We start from the raw sequence: 18794 nt of genomic DNA, 5'->3' as shown, positions 1-18794 counted from the left end.
TGTGAATGAAGAGAAGTAGAGGAAGTCGTGGGAGGAGAGGTCAATAGGTACGGGGACTGTGTTGTCGAGATAGTGTAAGGAACTAGAAGAGGAAGTAGGTGACAGAAGGAATAAGAGAATGAAGGAAGAATTTCTGTTACGGGAAAGTGGGAGTAGGACGGGGAGTGAAGAGGTGTAAGGGAATCCGTGGGAAGGAGAGGTGAACTAGTACAGGAAGGGTGAGTGGGGAGAAACGGAATACGTACGGGAGAATGGGAGGCGAAATGCCGAGAGAGAGAGGGAGGCAGGAAGGGACGTAGGGAACGGTTGCTGATGGTCGTGTAGGGCATAGAGTGGGTGATAGTGATAGAGAGAGGAGTGTTGTGAGACGAGGAACATAGAGATGAGGGAAGAGAGGGACTGAGAGCGGGAGTGGTTGGAAAGAGTTAAAGTTGCAAGGGGTGAAGTGAGCGGAAGAGAAAGGGAATTGGGAAGAAGGTTAGGGAACAGTGAGCGTGTGTATGTATGGGATGTGTGTGTGTGTATTTATGTGTGTGGATTTGTGTATGCTATGTAATTATGCTTGTAAATTTGAAAACTGCATGGAAATGTCGATTGTTTAATAGTAATTGAAGTTGGAATGACTGGCGTGTTGGTTAAGTATGTATGTATGTGTGGTATATTGAGTATGAACAGGATGAGGTTGCAATAGTGGTGGTCGAGGTTGGGACGCCGATATTGGTTGTCATCACTTAAAAAGGGTAAGTTGATCGCCGATATTGGTGATTGGGGAGGGGGTAACAATGTGGGTGAGTGGTCGAGTTAGGGCCAAGGAGATGGTATTATGGGGTGACTACACCTAATATAGTTGATAATTTATCATTACAGAGATGTGGTAGTTACGGTAGAGTTAGATGAGCAGTAGTGGGGGGATTGTGGGTAGAAAAAAAAGCATGACCAATGTAACGGAAGGGGAAAACATAGAAGAATGGGCTTTTAATTAGATTTTCATGCTATATTTGTTATTTAAATTTACTGTACTGAGTTGTATGTACTCATTCTCTATCAATTACAGATGAAGCAGGACCGGAGACTGGATCAAAGCTACGAGTTTTCGAACCTAATGTATAGAAAAAATGGAGCAGAGATTACGACTAGTAAAATGAGATAATTACATATTTGGTAGCAATGTAACTCATGTTTAAAAATGAGAATTTGTGAAATTCATAAATTATTATATTGATGCATCTACAATTGAGAAATTGATTTTCATTATTTTCTTTATTTATATGATTGAATTATTGATGGAATGAGATACGTGTCATGTTTACTAATATGATTGAGATAACACCAGTGAAGAAAAGAAAAAACTGGGCATTACAATCTTCTTATGGGCTTACAACCCCAATATATATATATATATATATTAGAAGTATTTCTAATTATAGTACATTGGGTATAATTATATTTTTAAGTTAATTTTATGTATTGAAATTTTTTTTGGGGTATAATTTAAAGAGTGCATTTTCTTTTATCCATTCAGTATGCACTTATAAACTATTCTTTCAAGTATGGAGCTAAATTATTTTATAAAGTGTTTTAAAGGTAAAGGTATTATTGGGCCACCTTTTGTACATTAAGAATAAGTTTATTCTTTTTTACACATTTAACAATGTATTTTCTCACATCGGATTAATGAATTCAGAATCAAAATCGTGCATTAATTTAAAATTAGACCGAACCAAATCAAGTACTTAAAATAGACGGGAGTATGTATGATTAGGATCAAACCAATGTGAACTAAAATTTTCGGTCCAAACATACTAAGACTAAGAACTAAATCATAGTTAGTTTAGTCCAATCTAATTCACTCCATAATAATTAATCAATTTTGACCTAATTTTCGGATCTTACTCGGAATTTTACAAACAAAAGTTTATATAGATTGATGTAATATTATAAGGCAATTTAAAATAGCGATCGGCAATGGTAACTTCCGAATAAAAATTTTCTCGTCAAACAAATTGTGATGTTCTTGTTCTTGTTCTAACATAAAATAAATGGAAATTGGTAACAACAATAATAAATTACATAAACTCCTACAATTATTAATGATGGTGGTGCTAGGTATAGAATTATCTAATGATAAACATAATTTCACAAATTTAAATTAAAAAGAAAAGAAGGGCAAATAATTGAAACTGAAATCTAAATGGTTTGCTCGATCAGCAATAATCCAATGCTCAGGGCAAGAAGTGGAGAAGAAAGTACCATGGAAGAAGCAGCTCCTCTGTCATTGCCATCGGTTGTAGGGCTTGCTGCTGTACTTGGTCCTAAGCCTGCTTAATTATAATTAATTAATATTAAAAAAAACAGTTTTAAGATTAAGATAATATTAGTTATTGCTTACAATTAGGGTATTTTAAAATTATTCTAAATAAATAAATTTTTATTTAAAAAATAAAACAGAAGTATTGATTAAACAATGCAAAATGTAATAATTACTACAAATATTTTATGATTTACACTATTATATACTACATAGTTTGTAATAGCTTAACATAGGTGAATAAAGGAGAGAGAGCGGGAGAGAGATATAGAGAGACGGAATCAATGGTAGAAATTAGAGGAGGGATTTTCAACGGGTAGGATGTGAGCTCGGTTGGGTGTAAAAAGGGGATTCTAGGTTAAGGGGGAAAAAAGGAAAAAGGCAAAAGAAAAAGAGGAAAAGGGAAAAAGAGAAGAGAAAGAGAAGAAGGGAGACCGAGTGTAATAACTTAAAAAGAGAGAGAGATATGTGTGTATATATATATATAAAGAAACAAATAAATAAATAAAATAAATGAGAGAGGAAATAGTGAAATTGAGAGTGTAGATTAGATTAGGAGAAAAGAAATGGACGGATAGGATGCATGCAGATAGGAAAGAGGAATGGACGACCAAGATGCATGGTAGGTAGAGTATAAAAGGGGAAGGAAAAGAAGAAAAAAAAAAGGAAAGAAAAACAGAGGATAGAAAAAAGGAGAACGGGAAAAGGAAGAAGGAAATTGGTGATAGAAGATTCGAGAGAGAGGGAAGTCGGAGAGGGAAGGAACGAGAAGAGCGAGCTGGAGGAGGAAGGCGACGGTGCAAAGCTACGGAAGTGCAGAAAAATGGAGACCGGAGATATGGTGAATTTAAATTTCAAACATAGGTAATATGAATTCAATCTTGCAAAGTTTAAAATGGTAGTTGAGGTTCTATGATGTGGTTAAGACAGTGTAAGAAATTGAAGGAGGAAATCAGTGTTTGACGAAATAAGCGAGCAAAGGAAGAAGGTCAATTACGAGGAGGTTCGATTAAGACTGTGAGTGAAGAGGAGTATGACACTTTGTCCCAAATTCTAACTAAATTCTAAATTCTAACTAAATTCTAATAAGTATCATCACATCATTATAGAATAGATTTTTGACTCTGTTTAAGGGAATTCGGGGGGGAAGAGGTAAACAGGTACGAGAAGGGTGAGTCGGGAGAAAACGATATACATACGGGAGAGTGGAAGTTAGACGAACACAATAAAGGGAAGAAACAAAAGATGCGAGCATTAGGTGGAGAGGAAGGGTGTGTGTGTGCTCTAGATGATTATCCGGGAAAGGGGGAGATAGGGAAACATATTGAAATCAGGTTGAAGGAAGGGAGGTGACATGCAGAGAGAGAGAGAGAGGCAGAAAGGAATGTAGGGAATGGGTTCTGATGGACGCATAGGGGTTTACATGGTGGTTGATGGTGATAGGGAGAAAAGTATGTGAGGCAAGAAAGACAGAGGTGAAGGAAGAGAGGGACTGAGAGCAGGGGAAGTTTGAGAGAAGTGCAGGTCTACCGATGAGAGGTGAATAATTGAGTGGAAGAGAAAGGGGTTGGGGAAGTAGGATAGAGAACAGTAAGTGGGTGTATGAGTGCGTGTTTGTGTGTGCAATATAAGTATGATTGTCTATTTGAAAACTGCATGAAGATATTGATTGTTTATCAGTATTTTAAATTGTAATGACTTGTATGTGGGTTAAGTATGCATGTATATGCAGTACATTGAGTATGAATGTGATGATGATATATTAGCAGTGGTAGTGTTGGCATGGGGTTGGGGCGCCGGTATTGGTTGTCATCACTCAAAAAGTTAAATTGGTCGCCGATATTGGTGATGCTTGGGAGTTACCAAACTGGCAATTAGTTGAGTTGCCGATATTGGTGACGAAAGAAAACAGTAACAGTGTGTGTGTGGGTAGCCAGTTGGGTCGTGTGGTGAGAAAAAGAGGTCGCCGATATTAGTGACGGATAGGGGATATTATCAGGGGGTAATAGTGTGGGGGGAGTAGTCGGGTCAGCCGATAGGATGGTATTATGGGGTGATTACACTTAGTAGAGTTGACAATTTATCATCAAGGAGATGTGATAGTTACGATAAAGTTAGATGAGTTGTAGTGGGGGAGTGTGAGTAGAGAAGAAGGCGTGACCAATATAACGGGAAGGATAAACATAGAAGAATGGGCTTTTGATTGGATCTTCATGCTATATTTGTGATTTAAATTTACTGTATTGAGTTGTATGTACTCATTCCCTATCAATTACAGATGAAGTAAAATCGGGGACTGAATCAAAGTTGCGAATTTTCGAACTTAGCGTGTAAAGGAGACGGAGTAGAAATTACGACTAGTAATATAGGATAATTACATATTTGGTAGCACTGTAACTCAAGTTTAAAACAGGAATTTGTAAAATTCATAAGCTACTATATTGATGCATATACAGTTAAAAAAATTTTAGAAATTGAGCAGTTAGTTTTCAATACTTCCTTTATATGTATGATTGGATTGGTTGATGGAATGACATACGTAAGTTATGTATGCTAATATATTTTGAGATAACACTGCTGGAAAGAAGAAAAAAAATGGGGTGTTACATCGAGAGAGAGACAGAGGGGAAGAGAAAGAGAAGTAGTGTGAAATTTAGGGGAGAATTCGAGGAACAGGAGAAGTTGAGTGAATTATTGCTGAGGGATAGGAAATGGAGGAGGTAAGAAAATTTAGGGCTTCAAACTCTGTTATGGTAAAACATGTTCAAATCTCTATTTTTTCTCTTTTTCTTAGAATAGATTGAGTTCTGTTATCAGGAGTGATGGATAAAGGATGAGACTGAAGACATTAAGTCGAATTCGGATGGGAGGGGAATTATTGAGACTCGATTGGAGGCGGTCGGGTGAGGTCTTAGAGGGAGCGTAAGTTCTATAGGCTAAGGCAAAACCATAGAAGTGGAGAGGAAGACTTAAGTTGTGTGTTCTGGTGCCATGACCGTCAGTGAAGAGGTCGGTGTGTGTGTGTGGCCTTCACAGGCCAAGTGTTACAGCTTGAATGTGCAGTTTTATGATGTGCTCTGCGTGTGCATGTGGCTTCTACAGGCCGAGTATTGCAGTGTTGAGTGTGTGATTATGTGATGTGATTTGCGTGAGCGTGTGTGGCCTTCATGGAGTGGTGTTTGCAAGTTGGGTGTGGATTAGTGAAAGACCTTCACCAGTCGAGAATTGTTGATTTGGTGTGTGGTTCTGTAAAGTACCATATGTAGTGTGGCCTTCATAGGCTATTGGTTTTGGTCAATGTGGAGAGGGACTAGTAGGTATGTGTATGTGTGTGGCCTCTCCAGGCCAGGCATTACCAGTGTAGGTGCGGGATGGGTTGCAAATAATGTTTATGTGTGGTCTTCACAGGCCATTGTTTTAAGTTTGGAAATGGATGGTTGCCTAGTTGGTGTGTGTGTGTTTGTGGCCTCTCCAAGTCGGTAGTAAGTTGTAGGTGAAATATGTGTGTATGTGTGTCCCATCAGGGTCAGTGGTTGCTGGCTTAAGTATGTTGGTGTAGGTGGAATGAAGTGTATGTGTGAGTGGTCCTTTAGTGGCTGATGTGTATGTGCTCTAGTATTCTCGATTGTGAGATGGTGGTTATTTGGTGGCCGTGGATGGCAAAATTGTGTGTTAGGGATGTTCGGTGTCTGATATTAGCATCGGATAGAAAGTATGGGTAGGTAGTAGGTTTAGTTGAACGGATTGAGGGGAAAAGGTTATTACACTATAAAGGGTTGTATGGGTAAAAAAAGACAAGAGAAATGGTAGGGTATAAAGAGTTTAAGTGAGGAATGTCGGGATATGAATTTAATTGTTTTCCATTACTTAGTTTTAAGTTTTACATTTTCTTACTAGACCTATTTATGCTCATCACTTTTGTTTCCAGATATGTTAAACTAAAAGTCTGAATCGAAATGTCTAGCAATAGAGCACCACACTCAATGAATGAGTGAATATTAGTATAGAATACTCTCTTGATACACGAGTATATACACTTTGTCACTATTGAGATTAGAATTTTTGTGATATAAATTCATACTGATTAATCATATACGATTTAAGCGTTTACGAAAAAAAGATTATTTTTATATTTTGATGAATAAGATGATATGAACTCGTTGCATAATAAATATTTGTCTTAAAATGGAATGACAGGTTACATTAACACTTCCATATTCAAGATGGGACATTACATAATTAATTTTTAGTCGAGATAAAAAATCTAATTCAATAAATTTATTAGATAAAAAATAAGAAATTAAAAATTATTTATTTAATATTCAAAATCAATGGTTAAAAAAATAAGATATTTGGAACTCGTGTAATAATAAATTTCATAAAATTTTGGAAAAGAAAATTATAGTTTCATATTAATTAAATGAAACAATCAATAGTGAAAAAAGTACCTGGAGTATTTGATGCGCCCGGAGCGGCAGCTGGAGAAGGAACTGGGATGCCCAAAACTGATGGGTAGAACAAATATTAGTAAATAAAAATAATTTTTAATAAAAGTTTAAAACTTTTGGGAAAATAAATTTAAATTTTTTAAAAAATTAAATCAGAATAAAAAAGTTATTCCAAAATAAAAGAATGCAGAAAGAATTCTTGTGGGTCCCGGGCGGGGAGGGAGAGAAGAAGTAATGAGCAAGGGAACTTCGTGCATTAAGTGTATATAGGTGGGACAGATAGGAGTCAATAATTAGACAACGGCGGATCAGGTTCGTTACTTTAATAATTTCTGAACTTTTTACATTTTTTTAGGTTATGAATATTTAATGAGTTCACTCATAAAATATGTAATAATAGGATAGTATTAATATTTTATAATATGTTATATATCACATCTTTATAAAGTTATATATAGATTTCTAAAAGATATTTTTGAAATAAAATAAATATATTTTATAAATTAGATAAAAAAAATACAAAATTAAGAGTATGCAACTATCTAAATCGAAATGGAAATGAACAAAATCAAAACTAGAACTAAGTTCGAAAAAAATATAAATTCAAGACCGAAGACCGTTTAATTCGGTATTGATAGAGATCGAATAGATTAAACTTATTATTTTTTATTAAAATATTTAATATTATATAAATAATATAATTAATTAAATAAACAAATAACAAATTTTTTAAAAAGAATAAAACAACCTATATTTTATATATATATTTATATATTTTTTATATTAATTTCAATCAGGACTGAACAATTTGGAGTGAATATTTTGGTCTACTAATTTAAGGATCAAAGATCGTACTGGAACTGGATATTATTTGAATCGAACAATATATATTCCTAATTTATAATACGATATGCCATTAATAAACACGATAACATACAATATACAGTATGTTACGTATGCATTAACTTTTGAAACATAGTACACTAATCAAATCTCGGTAGATCTAACTAAATACTCACATTAATTTCATTTCTAATTTTGAAACAAATTAAAATCAGTGTTGAAAACAAACTAATTCTATTTTTAAAAAAAAAGTGAATTATTTTAAAATCTGTTTTTTGGGATCAAATTAAATATATAAGTATAAGTAATTCACTAATGGATTTTTCAATTTTTTGTGAAATTGATTTATCTAGAACATAGTCTTAATCTGAAACTACAATCATATGATTTCCTAATAAATTAGTATTCAGTAGCTGAGTAAGAATCTACTCTACTCTACTCTACATTGTTAATTAGAATTTGAAAATTATTATCCAATACAAAAACATTAAATAATAATTAGCATAAATTTATGTGAAGATCTGTGCATTAACATAAACTAAGCCTGGCTTCTGACTTCTCTATTTAACTTTTAATATGAAATTTCAATAAAAGAAAACGAACTATGGAGTTTAAGATTCTTTTGTGTTTTAAATCAAGAAATAAGAAAAAAAAAATTTAAGAAAGTATACGAAAAATGAAGAGAATCGAAGAATACCGAATCGCGAGCTAGAATGAGTGAGAAACGTGATTTTTGTTAAAGAACTAAAATGATAAACGATGAAAAATGAAGAGATAGGGAATCGAAGAGTACGTGAGCACAAGCTAGTCGGCGGAGTAGCAACGCTGCAGACAGAAGGAAGCTTGAGAGCTCTATCCATATCGACATTGATGCCGAACTGCTGCGCAGTCTTTCCATCAAACAAATAACACAAGCACTGCGGAGCTCCTTCCACCAGCCCCGCCAGCTCCGGGCAGCACGCTTTATCAGGCTTCGTCAGATTGCTTCCTACCTCCGCATACGGCACGCAATCCGACATGTTCAGCAGATTCGCTAAACAGTCCGCCGTCGGCGCCGCTGCAGTCTCTGTTCCAGGCGCCGGCGCCGGCGCCGGCGAATGAGCCCACGCACTGCTCATCAATACTCCCGTTGCGACGACGAATACAAGAACGGCGGTGTTTTGAGTTGGTATCGCCATTATTTGCGACCGGTAAATTGGAGGATTGAGGGAGATCTGGTTACGGCGCAGTGAAGGAGCGGAGATGGTGATGAGCAGAGATGGGGTTTGTTTGTTCTTAAAAAGGAGAAATTGAGAAATTGAGTGTGGGAAAACCGTGCCCAACTTTTGCGCCCAACCTTTGTAATAAATTGATTTTAACCACCACCAGCCCTGGTGTCTGTTTGAACTTTGAATTTTGAAAAATTTAAATTAAAAGGTCCCATTAAATATATTTTATTTCTTAAATTAAAAAATATTATTGTATTTTAAAAATATTTTATTTCTTAAATTAAAAAATTATTGTATTTTAAAAATAATTGTATATTTTTTTTTATTTAAAATAAATACAAATACTGTATTTTATATAAAAAAATATTTAATTATAAAATTTTAGTAACCAATGTATTTTAGTAACCAATATCTAAAAACCATATATTATAATTTCAAGTATTAAACTTATGAAAAATATATTTTAACCGTGGTTGTAATTAATAATATTCAATGTTTTATCTGTTTAGTTACAAAAATATTTTTAAAACGTAAAATATGAAACAAAAAGTTAAACCGTATACCTTTTTTATTTTTTTAAAGAATAAATTTTAGTTTGAACCCTCGTATTTTGTATTTTTTGTTTATTTGAGATTTTACGATTTTTTTGTAACTCAATATTTCGTACTTTTAGTATTAGTCAATTTTATTACTGTATTAATTTTAAAATAAATCAGATATGAATAAAACGTACTTGTATTGAATAAAAAATTATTGTATATGAAAACGAAAACGTACCTAACTCTATAGTGGAAGTAACATGCGCATTATGCAGTAATCTTCTAAATCAAGATGATGTCATTTGAAGTTCTCACATTTTTTCTATTTATGGTGACAGGATAACACAGTATAAATTTATACTTTTAGTTTACGCACATAAAATAAAGTTTATATTTTAATTTAATGCATTAAGAGCCAAAATACTTTCAACTGTACTGTATCATTTTAAACGGATCTAATCAAATTCGATAGTCTTTTATGTATAATAAACTCACACGGTTGATTAAAAAGTCCAACAAATACTCCATAGTCGCGTACTAAGTAGAAAAAATTAAACTACGTACTTAATAGATTAGTTAACTGATTTGAATAAAGCTTAAATTATAAAATAATAAATCGTATAAATAATATTAAAAAATATAAAGTCACATAAACTCGAGGTAAAAATTAAGTATTTTATAATTGAGAAAAATATTATTATATCTTAAAATTATTACAAGAATATGTTTTTCAATAAGGCATAGTATTTAAGGCTATTTTATGAACAAATTAAAAAATTATGTACAAATTAATTTATAAATTTATATTTGGGTTGAGTGGAGTAATATGTAAATTGCATTAAAATGACAACAAAGTTAAATACATATATATATATATATAATTTGTAACGATGCGTTTAAAGCATTTGTGTATTTAGGGCGGTGGGTATATATATATATATGAGAATAAATATACATGTATATATATATATATGTATCTATTATTCCTGTAAATGGAAGTTGGAAGTTGATGGGTTGAAAATGTTAGAGAAAGACATTTAATTCAACTACCAAACTTCATTCATACCCATACACACACACTCCACTTCATTAATCCTTGGCCACATGTTATTTTGCCTTCATAAATTATCACTCCCAAAGATATATACGTATATATATATATATATATACATATATATACACTATACTTGTTTATATAACTTATAATTTATTTGTTTTTTTATATTAAGAAAAAACATAGTGTTGTTTATCAAGTTTAATCCTTAGTAATTATAATTTAATGATTATAATTTTTATATTTTACTTTAAAAGTATGAATTCATATTTCATTTAACGTAAAAAAATTGTTACTTTAAAGTTATACCGTATATTATTAATAATTAAGTTATAATATTTGATTTAATGAAATAAGTAAGTTAGCTTATTATAGTACTGGCGAGATTATAATGATCGGAGTTAAATTTTATTTTAGTAAATTTATTACAATTATGGATAAAAAATATATATTTTATGATGATTAAATTTTATTATTTTTTATTTAAAAAATATTAAAGTACCGTTTACTAACATAAATTCATTTGTAACAGTAGTTTGTTTATTAAAATTTGTATATTCTACTGAAAATCACGAGTTCAAATTTTAATTAGTGTGTAGAACTCATATGATTTAATAGAATTAGTAAGTTAGCTTATTACAATACTGGTGATACTGTAATGACTAAATTAAATTTCGTTTTTAGTAAATTTATTATAATTAAAGATAAAAAAATATCTTACGACGGTTAAATTCTATTGGATAAAATTTTATTATTTTTTATTTAAAAATTATCAAATTACCGTTTACTAACATAAATTTATTTGTAACAGTAGTTTGGTTATTAAAATTCGTATATTATACCGAAGATCACGGGTTCAAATTTTAATAAGTGTGTAGAACTCGTATGATTTAATAGAATTAGTAAGTTAGCTTACTGTAGTACTGATGATACTGTAATGACTAAATTGAACTTCGTTTTTAGTAAATTTATTATAATTAAGAATAAAAAAATATCTTACGACGGTTAAATTTTGTTGGATAAAATTTTATTATTATTATTTTTTAAAATATCAAAGTACTGTTTATCAACACAAAACTATTTGTAACAGTAGTTTAGTAATTAAAATTTGTGCGTTATATTTAAGATCACGAGTTCAAACTTCAATTAATGTGTAGAACTCAAGTACTTTGATGGCGTACTACGAATAGGCCGTGATGACGTGACGTGTAAGTATTGATTTGACGAGATTAATAATTTATATTATTATTATTATTATTATTGTTGTTGTTATTATTATTATTATTATTATAAAATAGCCCAAGGCCCAAATAACTTAAAAAAAATGAACTAGACCCAGCCTATTTTAATTCAGTCTGACATTCGGTCCAGCCCAAGCCTAGCTTCTGAGGAAAGAGAAACGGCGCCGTTTGAAGGAGGGGCTTCAGCGTCGACAGGAAAAGAAAGAAGAGAGATCGACCAGGAAGAGGAAGAAAGAAAGAAAAAGAAAAAGGGAGCAGGGGAAGACGGATGATGATGGTGATGGAAGATCGCGGTGGCAGGAAGATTAACTAGTTCTCCCCTCTGATTATCTGTTTGTTCGAAGGAGAGAGGTCTGATCGTGAGCGTTTTCTAAGGGTAAATACTGTTTCTTGTCTCTGTTACTCTTGATCTGTATTTGCAATTATGGATGGATTTGAAACTGAGTTGTTTGGCAATTGAGGACGGGATTGAGTGTCTTGAAGTTTTCGTTGGATAGACATGAATGAGCTAAGTTATAAATATGTTGTTCTTTGCAATTTGCTTTTGATTTTATTTTGCAGCTTAATATGGTACAACGTGCTTCGTTTTCAACGTTGAGTTTTTGTCTTGTTGTGTGGTAACTGCTTGATAAAATTCATCAATTAACTATGGAGAGCAAGTCCGGGTTTGGGAAATATGACCTGGTGCATCTCTCTTATGCCAATGCAGTACAAGATTTCATAACTTCTGCCAATGTATGGTGTGGATAGTTATCAGCTAGGATGTGGGGGACTTTTGGACCCATTCAGGGATAAGCTTGACCAGGCCTTCAGGATTTTCTAATAGCATGGCCTCTGTGTGTAGATGATACACATTAACCGAGAAATAGTGCAAAGGAAGATTAATATATTGTATATTCCAAGAGCAAATTTTGTTTAATCGCCTCTTGCAATGGCCTCTTCCTTCACTTTGATAGCCACCTGAACTTCTCTTTACTTGTTAACTAATCTTAATTCCCAAAGTAACATTTTCAGGACGTATACTCTTCAATCTCTCCTTCCCAACTCTCTATCTTAATCTTGACATTTTTCCTCTGCCCTAATCTCTTACTTTCCTACAAATTTTCTCCTTAAATCTGGATGCCTAATTTAGGGAAGCTATGGGGGAGACACTTTGAAACTTTTAACCTTGTATGGGTCAGTCCGTTTTCTTTGGATTGTTTCATCAATACCAATATTTGGTGGTTTCAGGGTTAAGGTAAAGGCCAGACCACCGTGGCAGGGAGCTCTGTGTGGTTAGTCTCTGGACTATTTGGATAGAAAGGAATCAGCAGATTTTTGACAACAGATATTTGTAGGACAATTTTATGTGGGAGAAGATGACCTTTTTGGCTTCCTGTTGGGCCAAGGCTCATGGGAAATATTTCTCTCACTGTCCTTCATAGGAATTGAGATGCTATAGTCTTGTGATTTGCTAGCTCTTCGATGTCTTCTTTTTCTTTTTCTTGTATTGTTTTTCTTTTTGGCTCGAGCTGGATAAGTTATCCTTTTTTTTTTTCTTTGTAATGCTCTGTTCCCTACCTTAATATTGTTTCTTTTTCTACCGAAAAAAGGGATCCCATTTGCGGTTTGAGATCCTAAGCAATGCCATACCAGGAACAATTTCCAAAATTTGGAACAAAAATTGCCGGGGGGGGTTGAGCAATCAAGGTAACAACAGTCATTCCTTGAGAATTGCATCTTACTTATATGACCCATGCTTGTGCTCAGGGTAGTGGTTGCATCATTTCTCAAATATGAGCTATATTTTTTTATTCAGTTTTAAGGTGAGGGCATTGAACTTGACTAATTAAGTCGTTCTCGTTTTGTTTGTTTCAACCGCTTTATATCTGTTCTTTTGAATTAATCCTAAGATTGTAACTGACTCATTGTTCACTTAATTATGAACTTAATAACTTCTTGTCTTTTCTATGTTTATTCAGTGCTGTAGAATTTTTTATGGCAATCAGTAAAACAGAAGTTAACTTGAGGAGGTTGCTTGCAGCAGCACCTCAGCAGGAAAATCAGGCAAAACTTATACATGTACGTCCAGGTACATTGCTAGTGCAGTTATTAGTTTCCTAATTATATGTGCATATCTGTCTTTTCTAAAGAAAGATTCCAAAACCTACAGGTGATATCATTTTTGGCATTTATAATTATGGCTTTCGTGCATTTTCTATTCTGAAAAATTTCTTTGTTGTAGAAATGGTAGTTTCTTAATGTTTACATCGTCATCACATTTTACTTGGAGATCTATGAATGATGAAAGTAAACAACTTTTTGCAGTATGTTGCTACTTTAAGAGAACAGTTAGAGCAGTTGGCTGAAGAGAAAACTCCAGAAGGCTTACCAAGGTTGATTTACTTTCTCACGTTTTTTACAGAAACTTTTTAAATCCAAGAATGTACATATGAACATGCATACCTATTTCGTTTGTTCATTGGTTGTCATTAATTGCTTTATCTGAATATGACAAAGAGGTAAGTCAGTTAACTTTTTTTCTAGGTAAGAATTATTTCCGTCTTCACTTTCTCTTCATGATGATAGTAGCTTTTTTGGTTTATAGAAGCTAATTTAGTATTATCGCTTTTCTCTATAGAGTTCCAAAGGCTGTGGTGAATGATTTTTCAGAGAAGGTTGAAGCCATTGCTTCCAAATTAGCTACTCCACCAGTATGTGCATACTATAATATGGCACTCTCTCGAATTTTTAAGATGTCTGATTTCCTTGCAAAAGTAAAATTATTATTTATTCTTGTGATACAAGACACAAATGGATTAATTTGCCTATTTAAGGATTTTGGGATAAAAACTTAGATGTTACTCCTATTTTTTCAAAAACATTACATATAAGAAGTCTTAACCATTAAATCAAGGTTTCAATTGCATCAGACACCCAGAAATTTTTTTTCTTCTGGTTTACTTTCAGCCTGAAATTCGGGTATCTCAAGATAACTCCTCGAATTCCTCCAAGGAAAGTCCTAGAGCAGATGGAGAAATTTACCCACCCTCTTCTCCTGGGCTCAGAAGGAGATTTGTGTAAGTGATTCTCAACTAGTTAGGATATGAATATTGTGTTCTGAGCCTGACTGGTGTTGCGTTGTTTGCCATGGTTCTTTTCGTTCTAAACATTGTAGTCCATTGAACAAGCCTACATCAAGTACGAAAACTGGAACTCATGATGCTTCTGAGGTTGATGCATCAACACCAGTTAAACTGGATACTGCAACGCAAGCTCACATTGAAAAGCACAGGTATTTTTTAAATCTTCCTTCTATTGCAACTAACTGGAACAGGGAATGGGGAAACTGGGATTGGGGTTTAGTTAGGATATGCAAGAGTGGTAGTTGTTAGCATAGATTTGATATAAGACAATTATTAGGAGGAAATGTTTTGAGGATTTAAACTTAAAGGTTATGGTTTGTAGAAGAACTCAAGGTTGTGGTTTGTAGAATTAGGGGGAAAAACATTAACCTCTCTAAAAATCTTCTATGATCTAGTGTATTTTGAATGCCAAGCTATTTGGAAGATTCAATTCTATAAAAAGATCAGTTTCTAGGAAATAATAGAGTTTTTGGAGCAGATGGTACTCATCAAGAGCTCTATGGGAAGTTCTTGGCGAGTTTCTTACATGATAGCTTGCATTATCAGAAAATCCAGTGGCTTTTAGAGTTGCTTCGGAGCAAATTTGGAAAAGCTAGACTTCTTCTCAGATAGCTTTTCTGTATGGGAAGCTGCTCGGTGGGAAGTTCTCATCATGGCTAGGTTGAAGAAGAGAGGAAATAACTGAAGTTCTCATCATTGGTGGGAACCTAGACTTCTTCTCAGATAGCTTTTTTGCTTGTGGTTTCTTCAGCTAGTTGGAGGAGATAACTAACTGAGGCTGAAGCTTATCTGAATATAACTGGGTATGTTATATATGTACTTTGTAAGTCTTAAATGACATTCTTCTTTCCTTCAGGAAGCTTCAAGAGGACCTGACTGATGAAATGGTTGGATTAGCAAGGCAACTCAAAGAGAGTAGTCTTATGATGAGTCGCTCCTTAGAAAACACTGAAAAGGTAAGATTTGATTTTGCAGTATTAAGTTTATTTTTGCTGTGTCTGACTAATGTATGAGCTAATGCTCTCGGCCTTCCTAATTTGTAATCTACGATAATTTCCTCGGTACTAGGAGCTTAACTTGGGTGTTGCACATTGGTATTATTTCATAGGCCTTTGTGGTTTGTCATTTAAAAAATCAGTCTTGTTTTTTTCTTTGAAAAGATTGACATTTTACAGTTTTCTCTTTAACCAAGACGGTAATGGTGGTTATTCAAAAACCATATGTTTTTATCAAACTTTTGTTCAGTAAATGGATCAAATTCAAATATTTTAAGATAGTGGAGACCAATGGAGTTTTTTAAAACGTGATTATTTGTTATGATGAAAAAGAAAACTGAGATACATATTTTGTGAAGTTTTTTTTTTTTCGGAAGACGACTCGACTGACATGACAATTGTGCATCATAACCATAAAACTTCAAGGTAGTTATTGTCACCAAATAAACAATAGTGTTTGTTTTGAAATGGGCCAGATCATGTAGAATGAAAATTTTCATTTTATATACTACACTTAAAAATAATTGCTTGATTATATTGTATTACTCTGAACACAAGAATGAAGAACTGTAATAGTGTTCGTTACCTCAAAAATTAAAGAACTAAACGTCACAACGAGCCATGTATTATGTTGTTGGAAAAAAATACTTTCAGGACAAATCAAAAGATTCATGATCTAAGGAACAATGTTTTCATTTATTTTGGCAGGACTAGATGATCTCAAATTGTTCAATTGGTCACCATTTTTTTTAAAGTTTAGGTTGAAAGAAATAAGCAAATCATTCTTTTATTTTAATACATCCTGCTGATTTTAATACACCTGCTCATTTGTAACCTCTGCTTATTCGTAAGCTTACTAGGCTAAAAGTGTTAAAAATGAGGATAAATAACATGCATAGAACACTTGTGATTGGATTTAACCTTTAATAGAAACAGAGCAGTAAGAAGTTGACCCCTTTACCCTTTGACTTTAATATTATGTGAAATAATTGAGATAGGTTACCAATTTGTTTGAAAGTTCAAAATGACAGTAAGCAATGCAAGTTTCAGAGATCGTGCAGTGAATAATGCTTTTAGCTAAACGCGGTTAATTATCCTCTGGTTTTGCTAGAACTGCAGAAATTTCTCTTCTTCATATACTGCCACATGACTTAGCTCACTTCATAGGGTCAGAGAAGGTTCTTTCTTTTTCCCTCTCCGGTGGGGCAACATGGATTTTCTTTGTCATATTTAAAGGAAAAAGGATTTTCTAAATCATCAGGAAAAAAAGAACTCCATTTTCATCTCCTCCACTTTTCTGTGCAAGAGACAAGGATCCCAAATCGGATTCCGAATTATACTCTCAGCCAAAATCCCACTGAAAGTCTTCTTGTGTATTAGAGTGTGTATTGGGGTCTTCATATCTCTCTGCAGGCCAAAATCCCTCTGCAAGTCTTCTTGTGTATTAGAGCATGTATCAGGTTCTTCGTATCTCTCTGCTTCTGGGTTTTGAGCTCAGCTAGGAACTGCCGTAACAGCCAGTCTTTCCGTGTCTTAAAAATAATTCGGTTTTGTATTTTGCCTTTGATGCAAAGTGTCCCTACACCATGTATAATAAATCATCTCAGATTTCTCCAATTTATTCATTATTTGTTCACACTGGCACTGCTTCTGTCTTTGCATCATTTAAGCTTGAGATGAACCGAGCTATGATTAGTTTGTAAGAAATTAGGTTAGTTTATATGCATGTGTAGTTAATTTGTTGCTGTATGAGAATCATACAAAAATAATCTCCCTTTTTTTCTTTTTGCACCTTCTGGGAAAGAAATATGTCCCGGAGGCTGGATTGCTTGCTTCTTTTTGCATACTTGTGGTATTCTCATTCATCCACACAAAACAAACTTGGCTTGGCTTCAATGCAGATACTTGATTCCACAGAGAAGGCTGTTGAGCAAAGCTTAGCCAGCACAGGTCATGCCAATGTGAGGGCGTCACGGGTATTCTCGCAGAGCTCTAAAACTACGTGCTTCACGTGGCTTGCCATCTTTGCTATGACTTGTATTTTCATCATGGTTGTTCTCTTGATTCGAGTCACATGAAGTGAGTGTCAATCCAGAAGGCTTCGCTCGTTCCTTTCGGTCTGTATTCCATCATTTTGTGATTGCTTGCGGGGATTTATTTCTCCGTTATGCAATCTTTTCGAGTTCTCTCTCTGTTTTACAATTCGGGCTCCAAAGCAGTTACAAATTTTTCTTCTGTTTCCGGGAGTGTCTGCTGTTTCGATATTTGTAGATTGACATTTAGGTCTCCCGATGTAATTCTCTTCATGGATAAGTTATGAAATGCATATACCTACAATTTCACTCCCTTCAGTTTGCATTTTGTGCTTTCCTAAAATTCAGTACTTCATATTTTATTTTAAAAAATTTCATATGAAAATATTGAATTTTTAGGTTATTATTTTGTAATTACAAATTTTTTATTTTAATTTATTTAACTTTAAAACTTTCTCGTATTCGTCTTTAATACTACAAATATTTTTTATTTTATGCAAAATGATTAAAATATTATAAATTTTATCTACAATATTTTTAAAAATTAATAGTTTGATATAAAATAGTTATTAATTAAAATAATTTTAAAAAACTTTATAGTTGTATCAATTATATATTATAGTTATATTTTAAAATAAAGTATTATTATGATTTTATATTAATAGGATAAAAAATCATAGACCAAATATATATTAATAATGTATGAAAAGTTATTATTATATTTTTTAAAATTATTTATCATATTATAGTTATTTATTAAAATATTTTTTATTATTAATAAATTCATAATTTTTATTCGTAATATTTTTATATAATTTTAAAAATCTTAATGTAAAATGATAACAAATATTTTTATTTAGTTATATTTTGTTCTCAAATTATTTTTATTTTATTGTTAATAAAATTTGAAAGTAAAAAATATTTTAAATAAAAATATTTAAAAATAGTTATTTTTTTTAATTTTTAGTCTATAATATAAAAATATTATTTTTATGTTATT

General features: G+C 32.9%; 2 protein-coding genes across 4 annotated transcripts; one reads left to right on the top strand and one right to left on the bottom strand.

The window, feature by feature from the left end:
- Positions 1-1953: 1953 nt before the first annotated feature.
- Positions 1954-8942, bottom strand: LOC110810694 (non-specific lipid transfer protein GPI-anchored 11-like). Its single transcript, XM_022036943.2, has 3 exons — positions 8393-8942; positions 6757-6813; positions 1954-2318 (listed from the first exon to the last, which is right to left on the bottom strand). The coding sequence occupies exons 1-3, from the start codon at positions 8775-8777 to the stop codon at positions 2188-2190; spliced, it is 573 nt and encodes a 190-aa protein (XP_021892635.1). The 5' UTR covers positions 8778-8942; the 3' UTR covers positions 1954-2187.
- Positions 8943-11818: 2876 nt separating this feature from the next.
- On the top strand, positions 11819-18000 carry LOC110810720 (uncharacterized). 3 transcript variants are annotated; one of them, XM_022036979.2, is made up of 9 exons: positions 11837-12017; positions 13234-13330; positions 13603-13702; positions 13949-14016; positions 14262-14334; positions 14591-14700; positions 14799-14915; positions 15623-15722; positions 17663-17991. In XM_022036979.2, exons 3-9 carry the CDS (start codon positions 13619-13621, stop codon positions 17837-17839), a joined length of 729 nt encoding a protein of 242 aa, XP_021892671.2. In that variant the 5' UTR covers positions 11837-12017; positions 13234-13330; positions 13603-13618; the 3' UTR covers positions 17840-17991. The 3 variants fall into 3 exon arrangements, with proteins under 3 accessions (XP_021892670.2, XP_021892671.2, XP_021892674.2); XM_022036978.2 differs by lacking the exon at positions 13234-13330 and having other exon boundaries at positions 11819-12017; positions 17663-18000; XM_022036982.2 differs by lacking the exons at positions 11837-12017; positions 13234-13330 and having other exon boundaries at positions 13603-13712.
- The last annotated feature ends 794 nt before the right edge of the window (positions 18001-18794 follow it).

Source organism: Carica papaya, chromosome 5 (genome assembly GCF_054855325.1).
Source record: "Carica papaya isolate Zhongbai chromosome 5, ASM5485532v1, whole genome shotgun sequence".
Lineage (NCBI taxonomy): Eukaryota > Viridiplantae > Streptophyta > Magnoliopsida > Brassicales > Caricaceae > Carica > Carica papaya.
The sequence above is the reverse complement of the archived record's forward strand: the minus strand, read 5'-3'. Positions and strand labels throughout refer to the sequence as shown.